The 20,497-nt window shown below is 41.5% G+C and overlaps 1 protein-coding gene across 1 annotated transcript; it reads right to left on the reverse strand.

Annotated features, from left to right (window-relative positions):
• Nucleotides 1-6,663: 6,663 nt before the first annotated feature.
• etaa1a (ETAA1 activator of ATR kinase a) lies at nt 6,664-13,170 on the reverse strand. Its single transcript, XM_076729114.1, has 6 exons — nt 12,892-13,170; nt 11,962-12,093; nt 11,590-11,660; nt 11,286-11,398; nt 9,197-10,692; nt 6,664-7,197 (listed from the first exon to the last, which is right to left on the reverse strand). The coding sequence occupies exons 1-6, from the start codon at nt 13,061-13,063 to the stop codon at nt 7,091-7,093; spliced, it is 2,091 nt and encodes a 696-aa protein (XP_076585229.1). The 5' UTR covers nt 13,064-13,170; the 3' UTR covers nt 6,664-7,090.
• Between the last annotated feature and the right edge of the window lie 7,327 nt (nt 13,171-20,497).

The following is a 20,497-nucleotide window of genomic DNA, read 5'->3' on the forward strand; positions in this document are numbered from 1 at the left end:
TTAAGTCTTTTGATGAAAATATGATTTAATGTTTGATGATCGTTAATTTATTGTTTTACTCTGATGTTTGTCAGTAAAGTTTTAGTCGTACTCTCATTGCTCACTTGTAACACTGTCATCAAAGCATTCGGATGTTACAGCTGTCTCCATTTTTGTTTGTGGTTACAATGGTTACATGTGTTGTTCTTGTTAGCTGAAAAGACTCTTAATACATCGGACAGAAACTGAGTTATGGCTTGTGAGAAACTTTAGATTTTTTCCAGCAAAACAAATTTAAATATAAATGAATGTTTTTTTTTGTTTGTTTTTTTCTCTGACAGGTGAGCATGGTGTGAGTGGAATAACGTCCTTTGAGGTGTCAGTTATCAGGAATTAATGGACGGCGGTTGCCTCCATGTCATCAGGCATTATCACTTATGTGTACATTTGCTTATCTGCAGTACTGAATTACCATATTAGTGTTGATAAAAAAATGTATTTCAAATTTATATTAAGTTTTGCGTCTGTCAGGACTTATTTTGTAAAACTATCATAAAGCATTTGTTCAGTCAAAAAACTTCATTTGTTGATGGCTTACTGCAACAGATAATAATAATAATAATGATAATAATAATAATAATAATAATAATAATAATAAGAAGAAGAAGAAGAAGAAGAAGATTAAGAAGAGGAAGAAGAAGATGAAGAATAATATAAAAATTGTGTAGTACTGTGAGACATTTACTGTCCAGTGAAAATCTCATACCTCTGCAATCTCAATCCTAATATTTGCATAGCAGTCATGAATGGAAATGAGCATAAATTCACATTTTTGGAAATTTGGTTAAAATTTGAGTTACTTTTGGATGGAAACGCGGTGACTGCCTAAAGAGTGATTTGTCAGAAACGGTCAGATTAGCGCATTAATGCTCCATTAGAGAACGTCCAGAGGAAGCTTTCAGTAGCTGAACAGCATAATTCATTCCTACGAACTGACATGTGACATTAATCTGACGTCACAGTAACGTTTAGTAATCATTTTCAGGCAATGGGATGAAATTAGTTTCTAAATCTGTTTCCCTCCAAAAACTGCGAACGTTGTGAATATTACTGTCAGACACTTCGCTGACGTGGCAATGCATTAAAACAGTTACTGGTTCATTCTGTCCACTCATCTGTCTTCCACTTTTTCATCCTCTGAACTGAAGCATCAGATCACCTGATGTTCCAGGTCTGAATGCTCCTAATTGAGCTGCAGGAGGAGACGGCCAGTTGCTGCCGTCGCTGCCAATTAAAAGTCTCATTCATAGTCCCTCAGCTGCGCCCTCGGACCCCCGAGCCCGCCGCCTCTCGTGGAAGCTGCTCATCTGTTTGTGATTTGGACTCCAGATTTATTTTCACACGAGCCAACATGAAAGTCTGCAGAGTCGACCTCTAAAACGTCTCTCTGGCTCTCCAAATGATCTGTGCTGTAATGGGTAAAACTACACAATTCCTAGAAATATGGATTTTCACACAGTGTCCTGGGAGTAAACAGAAACGTCACCTTCATTCTCTGGTTGAGTTAGGACGGAACAAAGAGCGGCTTGTGTTTCAGGCTGAGATACTTTAAACACTGGTGGGACACTGAGGAGAAATCCTGCTGAATACAGTTAAAAACACGGATTAGTTTCATGTCTTTGAACTGATTGGTGCGTGCTCTACTTTTTAAAGCTCTTCGTTTGCCTTCTAACTGGTATCAGCAGGGTTTTAGGGCATCTTAAATGACCCTGCACTAGTTTGTGTAGTTCCTGTTTGTTTGCCGGGTGACGTTAACGTATCGAGGACGTCAGAAAACGTCTTTGAAGTGAAACCTGTCCCACTCTTTATCAGTGTGGATGCCGTCTGTGAAAGCTGGACGGACACCAAGCGTCCTCTCACCTGTCACTATCCTCTGTGATTGGCCGGGGAATAATTCATGGAGCAGAGTGAGGTGGAGGTGGAGGGGGGGGTCACTCAGAGTTCAGTGGAACTCTCAGGTAACTTCATTTCACCTGCAGGTAAGTAAGAAGATCTGCAGTAAACACTTTCAGCCGTGTTGTTGTAGGCGTCAGGTGAGGCCATGAAACGGCTCAGCTGCCCGGCAGGTCAGCAGCACGCCGACACCGCTGCAAGCTGTGTATGTGTGTGTGTGTGTGTGTGTGTGTTTAAATCTTCATGTAAATCAACCATGAGCTCCATCTTTGCCATTCAAATGTGGATGCTTGGCTTTCATGTCGTCTGACTCACAGGATGGGGGCCGGCCGCCTGTTTCTGTCCTCTTCCCTTTCTGTGTGTTACTGGGTTTTTTTTTTTTTTACCTGTTTTTTTACCGCCGTCGCTACAGGAAACGACAACCTTGAAGCAACCTACATGCTGAAAATGTTACCTTAACCTTAGCCTGGTTGCTAATGCAAATGTTCCACCAAAAACACACACAAGCAAGGGCACCGTTGCTGCACCCTGGTCTGAGTGCTGCCCAGGACGATTGTGACTGGTTTGAAGAAATACAAACAAGCCAGAGCGCTTTCCCCCCTAGCAGAATGATAACGCGTGCAGCCTGCAGCGCTGACTCACTAGCACTAAAATGAAAGGTGAAGACAGGTGGTTGGGACACTGCGAGGCTTTCAGTGTGAGAAACCGTATGTGTCCGAGCGGAATGCTTCAACAGTGACTGTATTAAAGCTGCACTAATGAACCTGTGGCCAGCAGGGGGCAGGAGACCTCCACAACCAGCCGACAGACATCACTGACGATTGGTGGCTACAAAGTCTCACCCTGATTGGTTCACACAGCTTAATGCATATTTCTCAAATTTGGGGAAACGTGGACGGTTATGAGGTCATGTGACTTCACACCACCTCCAGTGGTGGAATTCAGCTGAGAGCGTTTACTCAAGTACAAATATGAGGTACTTGTACTTTCCTTGAGTCTTTTTTTTTTTCTTGCCATGTTGTACTTCTACTAAATTACACCTCACAGAGAAAAATTGTAGTTTTTATATTTTTTAGTGCATTACTTTATCTGACAGCTTTAGATACTAGTCAATTTATATATTAAGATTTTACATACAAAACATAAAATATACTTTATAAATTAAATGTACAGATGAAACGATCAATCGATTAGTCATTAGTATTTGAATTGAATGCATGAGTCAGAATAACAGTAGAACAGTCAAAGGGAGACATTTTACTGCACTTACTACAGAGTACTTTTACTTTGAATACTTGAAGTGCATTTTCCTGATTATATTTGCATACTTTTACTGAAGTAACATTGAATGCAACACATCTAACAGAGTATTTTTACAGTGTGGTATTAGTACTTTTACTGTAGTAAAGGATCTGAATACTTCATCACTGACCACCACAGATCTCAGATTAAAAAGACAATATTTGACGATCGATCATGAGAACAGCTGATTTTTACTTTGTGTCGTGTGTTTGAATTTTAACTTTTGATGATTTATCACTAAATTTATGGTTTAATGTGGAATAATTAACTTGTTCCACAATAATTTGTGCATGTTATAAAAAAATTTGACTGCGTGTAACAGTGCGGCTAACCACGAGTCTCCACTGTGACTCTGAGTTTTGGATGAAGTATTATTGTATTGACACATGTTTTACATTAAAACTGGTCAGATATTTAAAAAATGAAGAACTGCTAAATGAATGACGTGTAAACTTTATTTTTGATACTATCAATGGCAGATTAAATGCATTTCAACATGTACTAAAGTTACTAGAACTTACTGTTTCTACAGAAACACAGAAAAACAAAATGGACTCACTTCTTTCTTAATATTTCCATATTATTTGTCACATTTTGAAAAATTTCTTTCAACCACAAATTTTAAATAAAATCTATGAAGATGCAGTAAAAAAAAAAAAAAAAATAATAATAATAAATAATAATAATAATAATAATAATACGCTTCTTTCTGCAGGAATATGAACCTGCAGTCTGCATGCTATTTGTTGATTTCTTTATTTTAAAGCATAAATTATTGAATGATTCATTAGTTGATTCTATCTCAGGCATATTCAAACCGAGCTTGAGAGTAATGATACGATGAATATTAATTGATCTGAGCTGTTCTACAGTCACGCAGCATCCTGGTTGGGAATCAATGAACACCATCTGCTTTGTCACTTTATCAAAACCACTCAAACATCCTGATTTCAGCCTGAATGCTGCAGATTTAAACATTCACAACACATAACAGTTACTATTTAATGCTGCCGGAGCCTCCGACACACTGCAGACAGTCAGACTTACTTTGTTATTCACAGCAGACGCTTCGTTGGCTCAACTTAAGCTTTAATTCAACCAATGAGCTTCTTTTGCTAATAAGCAGAACGTCAACATCAGCTAGAATGAATGCTCAGCCTGATAAATAATCTCCCTCTCTCCCAACACAAGCTGAGTTATATAAGACTCACACACACTGACATTCTGAACTTTCATTGCCAAAATGAGCTACTTTATAATTAAAAAACTACTTCAACTTGGCAAAGAAAAACTTCAGAGAAATTTCCTTTACAAATGGAGTAAAGTGAATCCTGGAGTAAGTTTGGGACAAAGGCAGCGTGATTAAACCGAGGCAGATTACATCTGTGCGCCTGTGATTTGCAGCAGCGTGCTGGACTACGGTTACACACCTGTCTGCTGATAACGAGGCTCGGTTTACCTGCCGGGACGATATCTGCTCCATCAGACAGCTGCCAGACTGTTAATGAAGAGACCTGACAGGCCAAGCGGACCACCTGACCGCAAAGGACAGGTGACTCCCACCGGCTGATGTTCAGGCGACGCTGTGCCTCTGACATGAAGGAGCATTTATTTCACTCCTCTTTCATTGATAGATACATATCGGAGAGGTGTGAGCCTCATTTTACTTCCTTTGAGGTAATTGTACATTACTTCAGTGCTTCTATTTTGCTGTATGTTGCCTTATACTTCTGCTCCACTACATTTATCTGACAGCTACAGCTACTAGTTATTGTGAAAATTAAGATTTTACATTAAAAGCTGATGGTGAGTTTTACTCAAAAGTACTTCAAGTTGCTTCACCTGCGCTAAGACAACAATAAAATCAGAACCAACCATTAAATATGATCAAAAATCTGCATAAAATACATCTCTGACAGGAGCATTCTGAAAGCAGCACACTGTAAAGAGATGCTAAACTGTCCCTGGTTGATAAAAAGATAAAATAGAATTCTTTTTAAGATGCTCAATACACAGCACAGTGTGCAGTATATGTATACAGCATATACACATGTACACACACACTCACATTTGTGTATGTGTGTATAAGTAAGAGTGCGTTTATACATATTTCATAAGTGGCAGTTCTATTTTCATATTAGTACAAATTCTGATTTTTGTCCGATTTGTACACATCACAACTAATTTTCATGTGACTTTAATGTTAAAGCTGGTTTGATTCTGGTTCTGTTAAATGATTCAATTTTTTTAAATGTCAAGTCTAAGTCAAGTATGGAGAGAACAGATGATTACAATAACCTATAACTCAACATGACTACAGTATGACATGTAAATAAGAGTCTGCTGCTTTTCATACACATCAGTCAACAAGCCAATAAACTGATTTTCATATGACAAAACTGTGTTTGTCTTATCATCAAAACGAAGACAGCTGGTGGGACCTGAACAGAACTGCTTTCACGTTTCTGTAGACAGATCACAGACAACCAGTGATAATATCGACAGTAAACATTTTATTGGTAAAACACTTTGAAATCAGTTAAAGTGCTTCATGGAAAATAAAGTGAATGAACAAGAGAAGAGCAGATGCAACCGACAGTCAGGTTAGAAAAGTGACTCCTCGTGTTCACAATCAAAAGAAAGTGAAGTCTGCCTCCTCTCATGCTGACGGAAGCATGCCAAAAAAAATGAATCAGGCTTTTCATCAGCAACACACAACCAGAATATCTTCAAGGAACAGTTTCTCATTTGGTAAATCCCCACTGTCCAGTAGCTGGTTAGCCTAGCTTAGCACAATGACTGCAGGCAGGGGGAAACTGCTAGCCTTGCAGTAACTCGACTTAAATGCTAAAGTAACTGACAGCAAAGAAATTATTTCCCACATCAATGGACTGTTTGTTTAAAACGTTTTTGCATCAGAAATGTACAACCGTTGCTGTAATATCATCGTATAATCGACATTAAAAGGAATAGTTCATCATTCTGATAAACACATTTATTTGCTTTCTTTCCATGAGTTGAGAAGATCAATACCACTCTCACGTCTGTGTCGCGAGTACAGAGCTGGAGTTGGGACGTGGTTAGCCTAGCTTAGCATAAAGACTGGAAGCAGAGGGAAACAGTTAGCCTGGCTCTGTTCATACTTCAAACATGTGCCTACAACACCTCTAAAGCTCTCTGGTTAAACACTGGAGGTGTTGCTTCCTGAAGTTTGGTCGTCACATTGAAGTTGCCAGGTTTCATGCCATTGTTCCTGAAACCACACCCAGCGCTCACTGCAGCGTACACCGTAGGCAGAGATGTTGCACAGAAATGCAACATACATAGTAGTTTGCCAAGAAATTGTGTAAAAGCACAAACTGTCTTTCTTGCATTTTGGTTTGTTAATCAGAGAGCTGCATGGGTGTTGGTATACACATGTTTGAACTGTGGTCAGAGCCTGGCCAGCTGTTTCCCTCTGCTTCCAGTCTTTATGCTAAGCTAGGCTAACCACATCCTGACTCCAGCTCCATATTTACCCCTTATAATCACACACTTTCTCTTAGAAAGAAGGTAAATCAGCACATTCCTCAACTATTGAACTAAAAACACAAAAACATGATTTGCTTTAAAAAAACAAAAAAGAAATCTGACAGAATAAAAACACGACGTAAACATTATATTACAGAACATCTACAGTTTAATTCTACATGAACAGATTTCTACAAGAAATGCTGTTCAAGCTGATTCAGAGATTTTCGTGCTGGACAGGTGGCGCTCTGACAGCAGCGCAGCAGTTTCTGTCTGGTTTCACCTTCGGCCAGGTGAGGCGAGACACTGTTCAACAGGTCCGCTGTGTTAAGAGGCTGTTTGTCCGTCAGGTGGGAGCTCGGAGGTTTTGGGCGGCCTGCATTCGCTGTCGTCGTCTCTCCATCGCCTGCTGCTTCTTCAGCTCGATCTCTGCTGCTGAACATTTGCTCACAGCTGCAGAGGAAACACAGAAGATACAGATGAAGGTGGAAACAGCTTCGATTTCATCAACGAACAGTTAGACTTCGGACATCTGAAGGCTCTTATTCCACAAAGGCATCTGAAAAATGACTTTTTATACTGAAACCAGGACAGAATGCATCAAGATTTACTTCAACAGATAAAAATGTAATTATGCAATTATGCAACAGAAGGTCAGTTCTTTGAAAAGGGGCAGAGTCAGTTCCCTTAATTAATCTGGTGATAGATAACTTGTAATCATAGTAACTGCAATGATTAGCATTGGGAGGAGATCTGTAAGACTGCAGCGTGTACAGCTGTGATCAGAGCTGTGAAGCAGCAGAAACATCTCAGTACAAAGAGCCACTTACCTTCATCACCTGCTGCAGGTTTGATGTTCGCTCACAGCGCAGGACGGCTCTTCATCTGAGCAGCTCGCTGTGGCTACAAGACGTTTGTCTGAGCAGACGCGTCGCTTTCAGATTGAGCGCTTTGAATTGAACTGTGTTCGTGCAGAAAACTGTGGCGGCTGATTACATTAAGGATCATTCATCCAGTGACGCCATTTTGTTGTGGAAAAACTGAGAATTCTGCAAACTTTCCAAGATCTTACTGATGTACGTAAGAATTCATTAGGGGTCGGCATGAGTCACACATGCTATGAAAAAAAACATTGCTCTGTGCGATGAACGAGTGTGTGTGTGTGTGTGTGTGTGTGTGTCTGGACCGAGATGGTTTTTGTCTTAACGTTGTTTAAAATGAAAACACAGACGCAGACAGAGCTGCTGGTTTGGGTGTGAGGTGAATCAGTGCTGATCTACCTCGTAGCTGTCGTCTATCATGTGAGTAAAAATCATTTCACTGGCTGTAAAGAGTCCATACATCCAACATTAATTCCCATAATTCTTAGGGAACGGCCACCATATTGGTACAGGGAGGCCACGCCTCATTAAAATTAAACTCATCATAACTCATTGAGTTTTCTACTGAAGTTCAGACGGTTTGTTTTGCTCCAAAGGCCACACATGTTTTTATCATACAGGATCCTTATTCACATCAAAACATTCTTTTCTCTTCTGGGTGTAAACTGGCTGCCATGATGTAATTTGGATTAATTTCTTGCGGCCTTCAACAGTTTTAGTTTGAAATTACAATCATAGTGAAATATTCACATTTTGCTGATTTCCATTTGAAGTCACACATAATGTGCACACACATACAGCATACCCAGTGTATCAGCAGGGTCGTGTGACACTTACACCCTCCGGTCAAATAATATTTCAGTTTTGTACAACTGAAAATGAGAGATGAACCAAACAAACAGCTCTGATCTCTTATAAATGTTGTAAAAGAGGAAGGCTCCAGAAACAGTTTGAGGAGACGACTCTTAAATGATGAGGCCTTTTAATAAAGTGACTCAAGCTGCTGTTAGTTGTTACATTACTTCCCATGTTTGTTTGTGTACATCATGACTAAGAGAATAAACACACTTTATGGATTTATACTGGGTGATCAGTATGAAATCACTATTATTTATATTGTATGATGATATAAATTCACTGAGATTCGTGCTGCTCATTTGAAGTAATACATGGATGTTTTGTAGTAAGAGATGTTCTGTTACTGCAGTTTCCCATCATGGGAAAATAAAGCTCCATTACACTGAAGGGAAGGCAGACATCTCTACTGTCGATATCTCCAAACTCAGCAACTCACACCAAAACGCTGAAGAAGCATAAACAGCAGGAAAGGTAAGAGGAGAAAACTGTATTTTTGATTTTAGGGTGAACACCTCCTGTAATTCATCCAATCACAGCGTCACACACTGCCTCAGTGATGTGGCTGTTTCACACTCGATGGCAGGAAGTGGACAGCAGGTGTGCTGGTTACGTGTGTGAGCAGTGAGGCTCTTAACTGAACGAGCATGAAGCCTGAACATGCTGTGACTTCACCGAGCGTCTGAAGCTGCTTTTCCGTGTGGACGTGCTCTTACCTTTGCTGCTCCATGTAGAAACTGGGCTGTTTGGCTTCTTGAAGGTGAACTGGTCTTTGCGGGTATTTCCCTCTGCTGCTGGTGGGACGCTGCTGCTCCCCTGCACACACGCTGAAGTCTTGGTGGGTCCTGAAGCGTTTTTTGCTTGTGTGAATCTTAAAGAATGCGACACTGCGTTTATCTGTGCACCTGCAGTGAAGTTAGAGACAAAACCACCAGCCAATGAGCTGCCGGCTCTCCCTGAAGCACAGGGAAGAACGGTCGGTGTTTGTTTTTGGGGAAGAGGTTGCTGATTGGCTGGCTGGTTGCTGTTGTCCCAGGTTCTGCTGGCTGGTTGCAGAGCTGCTCTCTGGATTGAAATCTGACCCACAGTCTGTTTAGTGGAAATGTTCCCCGCTCCCTGCATCTGGTTCTCCACGTCTTCACACATCTCACACAGCAGGTCGTCGTCAGCGGGGTCGTCCCAAACCGGGTCAGACGAGAAGAACGAGAACAGGTCTTCGTCCAGGAGGTCAGTGTCAGCAGGGGCCTCGTGGTGGGATGAAACTACCGCAGGTCTTTGAGGAAAGCTCTCAGCTGTTGTGTTTGACGTAGCAGAAGCAGTCGTGTTGTATTTGGTACTCGAGCCTCCAACAGAAGTCCTGTGAGGAAACTGTGGTTTCTGTGGATCTGACTTCACCATGTTGGATGTTTGGCAGGTTCGCTGAAATCCCGCTTTGATTACGACATCTTTACCAGCTGAAAACCTGCTCTGCTGAGTGTCTTTGTCTGCTGTTTCTGAGCTGAAACCCACCTTTGACTTTGTCCATGTGTCTGTCTGGATTCTTCTGACAGAGAAATTAGGATTTGACTCCAGTTTGAACGTCGTTCTTTGTCTCACATTGTCCTTTTCTATTTTGGAAGCTGCTGATTGGCTGAGTCCAACAACTCCACTGGTGGGAACATTTACTGGTCTTTGATATTTCATTTCACTGGATGCTTTCTGGGTTGAACAGTGCTTTGGAGCAGAGAAGATCTGAGGATTTTGTGTCATCTCCAAAACCAAAGAGTCATTTAGCAAGTCATCGTTTTCCCAATCATCCTCAAACTCATCGTTTGCCAAAGTCTCTTTAGTGTTTGTCGTGGAAACACCAGAAGTGGAACCATGTGAGGAAGAAGACAGTTTCCCAGAAGCCTCTTTGGAATATCCACCAGAGGCAGGTTTTACTTGTGATGACATCTGACTTAAATTTCCACTCACATGTTGGGTCGGTCCATCAAACAGAAAATCCAAATCGTCTTCCATATGTTGATCCAGGTGGACCTGAACATCTGCCACAGCTGCTGCCTTCACAGCTGGCTGAAAGCTTCTGGGAAGCAAGGACGAAAAGTCTTTCTCACCATTCTCTAAATCCAGACTCTGCTGGTGCAGGTCCTCCACTTCTTCTTCATCCTGACGAAACATGTTGAAGTCGAACTGTTGGGCCAGTTTCAGCAAGTCGTCCACTGCGTTCAGCCTGTGACAAAACAAAACAATCAGCTCACTGTGACGAGCGAGACACAACATGGACAAAAGCTTCCTGAAGGACGTCACATTAGGAGAGAAGAGCGACTCTTTATGTGATCAACCTCATTTTGCTTCTGGGCACATATCACATCCATAAATGAAAATCTAACAGAAGTAAAGCCTCAATTTCACATTATGAATGAAGTAAAAAGACAGCAGGAAATATATTTTTAACAAACAGGCTGTTAAAGCTGTAACTCTTTAACAGATACAACTCATGTAGAATTTTCTTTGTTTCTTGACTTTTCTTTAGATATGATGTGATGTCGATCATATCCCCCACATGGTGCTTATCCAAGTGTCTGAAACCAGGATGTGGTGTTTACATGTGCAAGACATAACCAGGATGCTCCAAAAACAAGCTCATAACCAGTTAAGTTAAAGAAACAGACTTTGAAATTATTAGAATCTTACTGACTTAACTGAATGCACAGACGTCTCATGAGCTAAAAGCCTAAGGCTCAGTCCACCGCCGAGGATCCGTGTCATTAACATCACAGCACAACAGATTTGGCCTGTGCTCGTTGGTTCTTCTGAACCTACCTTGGGGATTTCTTCTTGGGTTTAGGCACCTGAACGTCTGGCGTGCAGGGAATGGTGGCGCTGTCCCCGATCCACTGCTGCAAAGTCGGTTCTGCATTCTCCGGTCTGCCATGCTTCAGAAAGACAAGTAACAACACAACAACAATGTAAATAAACACTGTTTACTGGCTCTGCATCTGCTGATCTGAGCTGTGATACAGAGCACAGTCATGAACAGTGACACAGTGATAACTCTTAACAAAGTAGCTTCAAGAATTTAAAGTTTTTGGGGGCGGTGTTTAATCCCAACAGCCTTGGTACTGACCTTTGGAGCGATCCTGCTAACAATCTCAGATATGTCCACAACACCAGCACGCTGTTTCTTTCCTCTTTTACCTGAAGAGGAAAACAGAAAACAGCTCAAAACCAGTTTGTTTTGTTCGACCAACAGTCTGAAAATCAACCTCCAACAGGAAACTAAACATACTAACTTCACAAAACGACAGAGAAAAGTGGCTAGAGACATCAAATATTTGGTGTTTTTGTTTCCTAAAGGACTACAGGAATCAATCTGTAATCAAAAGTGTTCTTTTCTGATGATCAGCTAATCAATGACTTGTCAGCGGTAACTGACACAATGAACTTCAAGCTGAATGTCTTTCTAAATACACATCCCAGCTGGCAGGCTGAAGATTACCGAGCTTGTTGGGTGAAGGAGAGGTGGCGTCCCAGATGATGTCCTGCTGGAAGTCGGAGTCGTTGTGTGGAGACTCTTCACTGAAACCGCCACCTGCTCGTGATCTCAGGATTCTGGTCGGGGTCTTAAAATCTGGACAAGAAGAAACACAAACACAGATTCACAAAAAGATGCACAAAAACAATGTTTATTTCTCAGCATATTTGACTTCAATTAACTCTCTGTGAACCTCTTGTCTCTTTGCGTGCTCCCTACATGGAGGTCAGAGTTTAAGGTCAAGGTCCACTTCAGCAGGACAGAGACTAAGATGTAAATTGGGAACTCTGAGTGTTAAACTGTACTTAGATGCATTCTAATGGAAAATAATTTTGCAAATTAAATATAAATGTGAAGTTTTGCTAATGACTGACTCAAACTGGAAGTAGCTACTTGTTAGCTTCATGTTAAAAAGTCTGTAAGTTTTATATATTTCTACATGGAAAATGTACACTCACATTAGACTATTTGCGGATTGTTACATATATGTAAACCACTGAACGGTATTTTATTCTGTTAAAAAAACAAAACAAAACACAAGGCTGTCCAGTGCCATCAGAGGCTTGTTTTGGCTGATGACACCAGAAAAAAGCTATTAGAGCTTAGATTTTCCCGTCATAAACTGCACTGTGGTGAACTTGTTGTATGCCGAACTGAACACTGAAAACTGTAGTTTGCAATCACATATTTAGTCATAATTTATGTTGTAGATTAACGCCACATCTTGGAAATGCAAGAAACTCTAAAATCGCGAGGACACTGAGTGTAGTTTGGCACGTAGTTACCTGCACTCAGCTGAGCAGGTCGTCGTTCAGGTTACAGCTGACGAGAAAGGCCAGCAACAACTTCAAACACATAAAATAAGACTTAATCAACATGAATACAGTTACTGACCTGACTGTTGGCTCTGTGGAGAGTCGACCTCCGTGGTTGTTTTTGTCTGCTGACTCTGTCTGAAACTTCTCCTCAGCCGATTTGGTTTTGATGTGGCGGTCTGTTGATGAAGCGCGGAGCCTGTCAGACCAGGCGGAGGGTCAAGCTTCCCTCCTCGGAAGCTTCGGTTCATCGTTACCGGCGGTTACCTGTCGACCTTTGACGGCGCGTCTTTTTTTGCCAATAAAGGGTGAATTGTACTTTGTTATTTACAGTTTATTTTGTTGTTCATTCGGCCAGTCGGCGGAGTTTTTGAACGTCCCGCCATCTTGTCGTTCCCAGAATTCCTTTCGATGGCGGCGCGTTCAAGAGCAACAAAGCTGCGCGCACACTGCGCACACAGAGTTGCATTTGGGGGTGATAATTTTTTATTTATTTATTTAGTTTGTTATTATAGCGATCGTCACCATGAGCATTTCTAGAGTTTTCCAAATGTTTTGCCATAGTCATGCCGCTGTTGCAGTTAATGTGTTTGATATTCTTCAAACTTGAAGCAGATGACAGCAGCAGAGGCAGCAGCAGAGGCAGCAGCATGGGTTGTTTGTGAAGCTGTCAGCAGCAGCCCTCCTCCTCCTCCACCGTTTCCCCAAAGGAAGGATTAACGTGCCATATCCTGCTGGGCCAACAGTACATACACACTAACATGAACACAGTGATGCAGCTGCTGAAAACAACTTCACTTTTTTGGAAAAAAAAAAAAAAAAAAAAAAAAAAAAAAAGCATATGCAAAGTGACTGAGAGCACTGAATTATAACAGATGGTGGTGGAAGCAACCAAAGTCCATCATTGCATTTAATGAGAGTTTCTAAGACGATATTACAGATATTACAGAGTCCAGCACTGCAATAAATGACGTTAGTGGGTAATAAATGTTCAGTCGGTGGGAAGGGGAACACAAATTCATAACAGGAAAAAGGATTCAGTTGACTGTAATCAAGTCTGTGCTTTGGGTTTTTTAACAACGCTGAAACTGTGTGTATGAGGTGTTCATCCAACCACGACTACAGGTAAAAGTGTTTACACCTGTCATCTGCCATAAGCTTCCACCTGGCGCTATCCAACAGCATCCATGGTTTCTCTCCAGGAAGAAGAACTCAGATTGTTTCCTTTAGTAAAAGTAGCAATACTCTGTTAAAAGTAAAAGTCCTGCTTTTGAAGTTCTACTTGAGTAAAAGTACTTATCACCATCAAAATGTACTTAAGGTAAGAAAAAGTAGAAGTACTCACTTATGGCTCCTCCAGAGTGTTAAATTATAGAGCCTTCAAGTTTCTGAAAGATAATATTTTTTTGCACACAAGATAATAAATTTTACTCGCAAGTTATTATTGTGTGAACTTTGGGAGTGACAGCAGTTTCTGTTTCAGAAGTTTACAACTTTTTCATTCTAAGAAATATTTGATTACCTCTCATAAATTCACACAACTCCAACCTGAGCAGGTGTAATCTGTAAATTAACTGAACCCATGTGTGAGCATCTGTGGGGCCTTTAATCTGTAACAAAGCATCATATTTAATGAGTTGATATGTTTTCCAGGTAAAATCTAGTGACTATAACAGTCAAATGTTGTGATGTAGAAGCATAAAGTAGCATGAACTGGATATAGTACAAGTACCTCATAATTGCACTTATGTACAGTACTTGAGTAAATGTAATTAGTTACTTCCCTCCACTGGCCAATCAAAAATGGCCCGACTGGAGGAACTTCACAGATTCTACAGCAAGGTCTAATACTGTCTAATAACTTCAAAAAATGTAGTTATTGCCAAATGAAAGACAGAACATGAAGAATCATGGAGCTCCAGATTGGTTTAGCAGGTCGAGGTCTGCTGGATCAACAGTATTGTTATTGTTACCTTTTGTAACATCAGTCTGAATTCCATCGCTCATCATTTAGTTTCCAATATTGTTATTTGGTTTTCAGTGATTTGTTTTTATTGTGACTGATGTCTCCAGTGCAATAGACCCAGAGTCCTGTACCAACACAGTCCAGCCACCAGAGACAGGAGGGGGCTCTGCCTTGACAGTTTTATGCTCTTTAGTGATGAAGTGGAGAAAAAATGTAAATAAGTTCAACTCAAACAAAATCAACGTTTTACAACATCTACAGCAGTCGTTGTTAACAAGCTTCAATAAGCTGAGGAAAATGGGAAATCCAAGAGTTCCAAGATTCAGAGACAACATGTCCACCATTACTTCCAAAAGACTGCAGCTCTGTTTCCAGCTCACCAGCTGTGGACTGAGGTGAAATCTGAGTGATTCATCACCATCCTGTTGGGCCACCATGCCGACCCTCTGCCTGGCTCACAGCCAAACAGAGATACGCACCATATTTCATGGCCTATGCGTCCGAATAGAATACCCTGCTGCTCTGAAGAAGCACTAAGCTTTGGTGCACTGAAGAAGGAATCCGTGGCAGAGCTGTCAGGAAGGACAGAGGCAGCTACCTGCTTTTCACATTACAGTGGCAGCGAGCTAAATGGCTCTTTTTCCCCAGTAGACATTGTCCGTCTTTGAAATGTGATCTGGGATGCTGGCGGAGGCTCGTTAGAAAGTTAGAAAAGGTCTGAGCACTTTCAGGCCGGCGGATCAGAGAGCAGCGTCAGATATTCTGCTCTCTAATCTCACCGATCTATCACTGTCTGCTTAGAAGTGCCAGAGAGCCTCCGGGGTGCAAACTGCAGGACCAACTCTGATCTGAAATCAAACCCCAGTTTATGAGTCAGTGCGCAGCGACTGGAGGAGGCCATGGTGCAAAGTACAAATTTGAAGTACTTGTACTTTACTGTTTTCATTTGATGATACTTTATATACTCCACTACATTTACCTGACAGCTGCAGTTACGAGTTACTTTGCAGATCAAGATTTCACCATATGATAAGCCTATAAAATATAATGCATTATTAAAGATTAAAGCAGTGGTTCCAGACCCTTTTGACTTGTGACCTCTTACAAAAAACGAGTGTTTAGTCGAGGCCCTTCATCATGTTTATAAGCTGTTGACAGTTCCAAAAAAGACATATTTCCCCTCACACTTTTCACATGGACAAGACAAGACCTTAATGGGCATTTTAAACACTGGCATCATCAGAACACTCACACAATGGGTTCACAGGTTTGTCTTTCCCCGCAGCAGAAACTGATCCTCACTGTTGCACTTTTATAACATCCAGCAGATCTTTCAGGTGCACATAAACACGCTTTCTCTCTTTTATTGGCCTGTTACTGCTCTCAAGGGGCGTCTGTGGATGTTTCAAGTCAAGTTTCTAGTCATTCTTTTGTGTAGTGTTGCTCCACCTGCAGCTTCCAACACTTGTAGAACAGCTCCTTTTGCAGCAGTGTCCTTTTTGGTTTATCCTCTTTTGATTTTCCTCTGCGGGATCTTTCTAAAGGTGCAACATTTCGTAGTTCCACCTTAACCAACTCCAACAGTAAAATCCTGCTTTACATGAATGCACGAGGCAGAAGTCAGTATGTTTTCCTGATTATACTTTCATACTTTGTCTAGAAACTATCAGTGTTTCAGCTCAATTGTTCGAGACTGACTCAAGATGATGACAATTTAAAAATAAGACAAGAACAAGACAGTTGAGAGCAAACATTTGTATTTGACTACAGTGTCTGTGCTTCCTTTGACTCGACTGGAATTTTACAACAAAGGAAAATGACTGCTTTGTGGTATTTATAGACACATATTTTTCCTTAAATAGAGTTGTTAAAAAAGACACCAGAGTTCAAAGATATGGACAGGGTGGGATGTCTAATACAAAACAGTGCAGATGTGGCTCACTTACAAGAAGACAAACGCTAGGAGGGAAAGTATTTTTAGCACATATTAAACAGAAAAGTGAAACTGGACGAGGTCTGACTTTGAAATCAGTCCACATGAAGCAAACTCAAGTGAGGCAGACTTGACGTCATGCGTCCAGTGTTTCCCCTTTGAGCTGCAGCCGGTTAACAGACGGAGATGGGCAACGTTTCCTCCATCACAAGCTTGAAAAGAATTCCCATCGACGTGCTCTTCAGCTGGGCTGCCAGAGCGGCGAGCAGTCCAGAGTACACAGTTTACAGCTCGCCGCACTTCAAGTCTAATGTTCCACAAGCCTCCCTTCAGATTTCCACTTCAACACCCACTATAATCGTGCAAACGACTCCAGTTACTGTTTCATTACTGGCCTATAAACTCTACGATAAGTGGCTCCGTCACATCCATTTGAAAGTTGTCCAAGACGTCGCCCACAAAGTGCCCGCTTCAGAGCGCGGCGTGCATGTGTTTCGACTGGACTTAATGCTGCATTTATTGCCACTGACTGGCCCATTGTAATCTATGTCAGATGGTGTCCCAGCTTTTTGTTTTTGTGAGAAGTACAAAGCGGGAACCCGAGAGGACTCAGAGGCATGCAGAGACCTCCAGAGGGGCTGAGAAGGAAAAGCAGCACATCTTCAACATGCAGCTTTCGGGCGAGTTCAGGGTTCATACTTGGTGTGAAGTCACAGGAGAGGGCAGCTTCAGCTGTTCAAGTGCTTTTCAACCTTGGAGGTTCCTCACACCTAAACATCAAAACAGGCTGTTTGTCACTTCCCTCAATTCAGGTGAGCTTTCTGATCTGCCACCTCTGTGGATAAAGTCAGAGTCTTTAAGGTTTTTCATTGTTTTCGTGCTTTGTAGTGAACTCTCTAAACAGTCGTCAGTGGCGGAGTCCACCTTTCAGTTCATTTTTGACCTTGGAAACTGTAGTTTTACAAAGCAATCCCACCATAAGTCACACTTACTATACTAGCTTTTTCCAGCGGTTTCAACCGCTTCCTCACATGCTCCTTCTCTTTCTCACCACCTTTCTCACAGCAGCTCTTTGAGCTAAATGCTAATCATAGCTTTAATATACTCACAGTGACAATGCTAGCAGGTTCACCCTCTTAGTTTAGCATGTTAGCATACATTCAGTTGCGGCTGATGGGAATGTTTTGCACGTATTTGATCATAAAATATTGGAAAAACAGAAAATGTGAGATGATGATGGTGCTACATGAAAAGTCAGAGGATCATTACAGTCATTACAGTTCATCCTGAGGGGAACATGAATGTCTGAACCAGACTTCGTGACAATCCTAGTTGTTGAGCCATATCACACACACACACACACACACACACACACACACACACACACACACACACACACACTTCATGGTGGTGCCAGAAGTCAGAGGCATCATCCAAGTCATCAAGACCATGAATTTCTGTACAAAGGACTGACTGACTAATCCACGCTGCCATACATGCCTGCCAGTAGTGGGACTTTGGCCACCGCTGGCTAACACTGGTTAGAAATGTGAGGCAACGAGCTGAGGCCATCATGCTCTGAGGTGCTCATGAGCTCTCAACCCAGTCCATAAGTGTTCCTGAGGCCACAGTTTGTGCCAGAGAATCACCTTGTTGTGGTGAGATATTGAATTTCACAAGAACTGGCTCTGTCATGGTGGGCGCAGAGAACCAGGGCGGTTCTGATGAAACATAGAAGAGGATTTCAGAGCCAAACACAATGGATCTTGAAAGCAGAAGAGCTAATTGCGTTGGGTAATGCATCTGAACATTTATCAAGCTAGTCTGTTTTCTCTCCAAATCTAAAACACCCACAGGAATGCTTTCATTTGTAGACTGTAAGTGCTGCAGGCCCAGCTGTCAGCACGCAGCATTTTAGAGTCCAATGTCTGAACATGCAATGGAGCAATGAAACCAGTTGTCCAAAACCTTCATTCTTCTCAGGATGACAGTACTATTTGGCTTGTGTCAGCTCAGTCGACTAAAAGCCAGAGCGCTCTCCGCTGGTCTTATTCTCCTGTCGTTCCCTGGACGCTGCTCACGGAGTCTGGAGAAATCCCCTCCGCCGTTCCAAAAGCGAGGACTGTTTGGATTTATGGACGAGCTTTACTGGACTGTTGGGAACCGACGTGCAATCACTGCACTGCAATGAAATCCTGACATTATTCTGCCTCAACCATAATTGACTTCATTTTGACCTGAATGAAGACATTCAATCCAATTCAGTGAAATTTCTGTTGCATGTCATTCTTGCCTCAGAAAACTCTACGATACTCATCCAGCTGCACTTTTTATAGACAAACTCATCTAAAGGTTGCAGAGGGGGAGGAGAATATGTGAGGCCACAGGGGGAAGTAAAAAGTTAATGGAAATTAACTTCTTGGACTCTTAGGACAGATGAACTACTGTTTACTAAAGGAGCAATTTTCAGCTTGGTTTAAATTAACACAGTTTGTCTACATTTACAGTTTAATTACAAGAAGCTGTGCCTTGTGTCCTTCAAAGGAACATTTTGGGAACTCTAAATCTTAAAATAGGTCCAAGTTGTGTTTAGCCTAGTTTAGCTCAAGCACAAGCTGATGGAATCTGCCAACAAATGAAAAATGACAAAGACATAATGACCTAAAGGACAACTGGTTGATTTGGGAAATCTCATCTTTTGCCATCAGATGAGAAGGTCAGTGTCAGTTTCAGCCTCGTTTGTCCAGGACAAAGACAGGCCCGTAATATTTAGCCTATTAACTAAAAGACTGGAAGCAGGGGGAAACAGCCACCGCAAAAAATTAAACCAGCCAACAACTTCAGAGTCATCATTATGAATTCTAAATAGTATAAATTGTATTTTACTTGCTGTTTTCATGCTGTTTGATATTGCTGTACTGCTGCTGTAATGTTACAAATTAAGTTTGTCCAGAACATGTTTAGCCTAGCTTAGCACAAAGACTGAGAGCAGGAGGAAAGTGCTAGCCTAGCTTCATCAAAAGAAAGAGATTTTTATTGAAGAGGTGTCGAATCAAATGTTGAAATGAGATTGTCTTTTAGTAGCAGTTAGCACTGGAGCTAACTGTACAGAACATTACAAAGGTCACAGACTCAGGTCCTCGCAGTGTTTATATGAGCTCCTGTTTCTTCACGCTCTGCTGCTGTGATGGATGCTCACAGAGAGAGGAAGGATTCAGTTTACTAGAAACAGAGGAGGTCACTACCATCAAACCCCAACGACTTCCGTCACTCACCACCACATGCACGGACACCACAAACATGGAGTCGTCAGCCAAGGTCACGTTCACCCTCCAAAACACACAAACACACAAAACCCTCAGTGTGTGCGGTCGTCACCGTCACTGATGAACAATGTGTGTGCGTTCTTCTACTCTGAGGCCTCATTTCTATTTATATTTTTCTTTTCCTTTTTGCGCATGCCAGGGAATATCAATCAAACTGGTGCTAGTTTACTCATTTTAAGAATGGCTTGAATCTGTTTTATGAATGAGCTCTTTTGTTTTCTTAAGGGCTCACTTGAATTTGTACGTACAAGTGAGGACATTTTGTTTTGTCTCTCTTGTTCAGGGCAAAGACTTGGATTACAGTCATTACAACTTTCTAACTTATGGGACATGATGAAAAATAATGGGACATTACGTATAATATCATTCAACATAATCACTGAACATTTGAATTAACCACATAATTCAGATATAGCTGTACTTCAGATTTGATCTTGCATGCATATCTATATGAAACTCA

Source organism: Chaetodon auriga, chromosome 4 (assembly GCF_051107435.1).
Source record: "Chaetodon auriga isolate fChaAug3 chromosome 4, fChaAug3.hap1, whole genome shotgun sequence".
NCBI classification, from domain to species: domain Eukaryota; kingdom Metazoa; phylum Chordata; class Actinopteri; order Chaetodontiformes; family Chaetodontidae; genus Chaetodon; species Chaetodon auriga.

Bases quoted from the DNA above. Each gene is read 5' to 3' on its own strand.
- etaa1a (XM_076729114.1), bottom strand. From the start codon at position 13,063: ATGAACCGAAGCTTCCGAGGAGGGAAGCTTGACCCTCCGCCTGGTCTG. The intron at 12,094-12,891 runs GTCAGTAACTGT...CTTCTTGTCCAG, and splicing joins TCCACAGAGCCAACAGTCAG to ATTTTAAGACCCCGACCAGA. The intron at 7,198-9,196 runs GTAAGAGCACGT...TTTCCTCTGCAG, and splicing joins TTCTACATGGAGCAGCAAAG to CTGTGAGCAAATGTTCAGCA.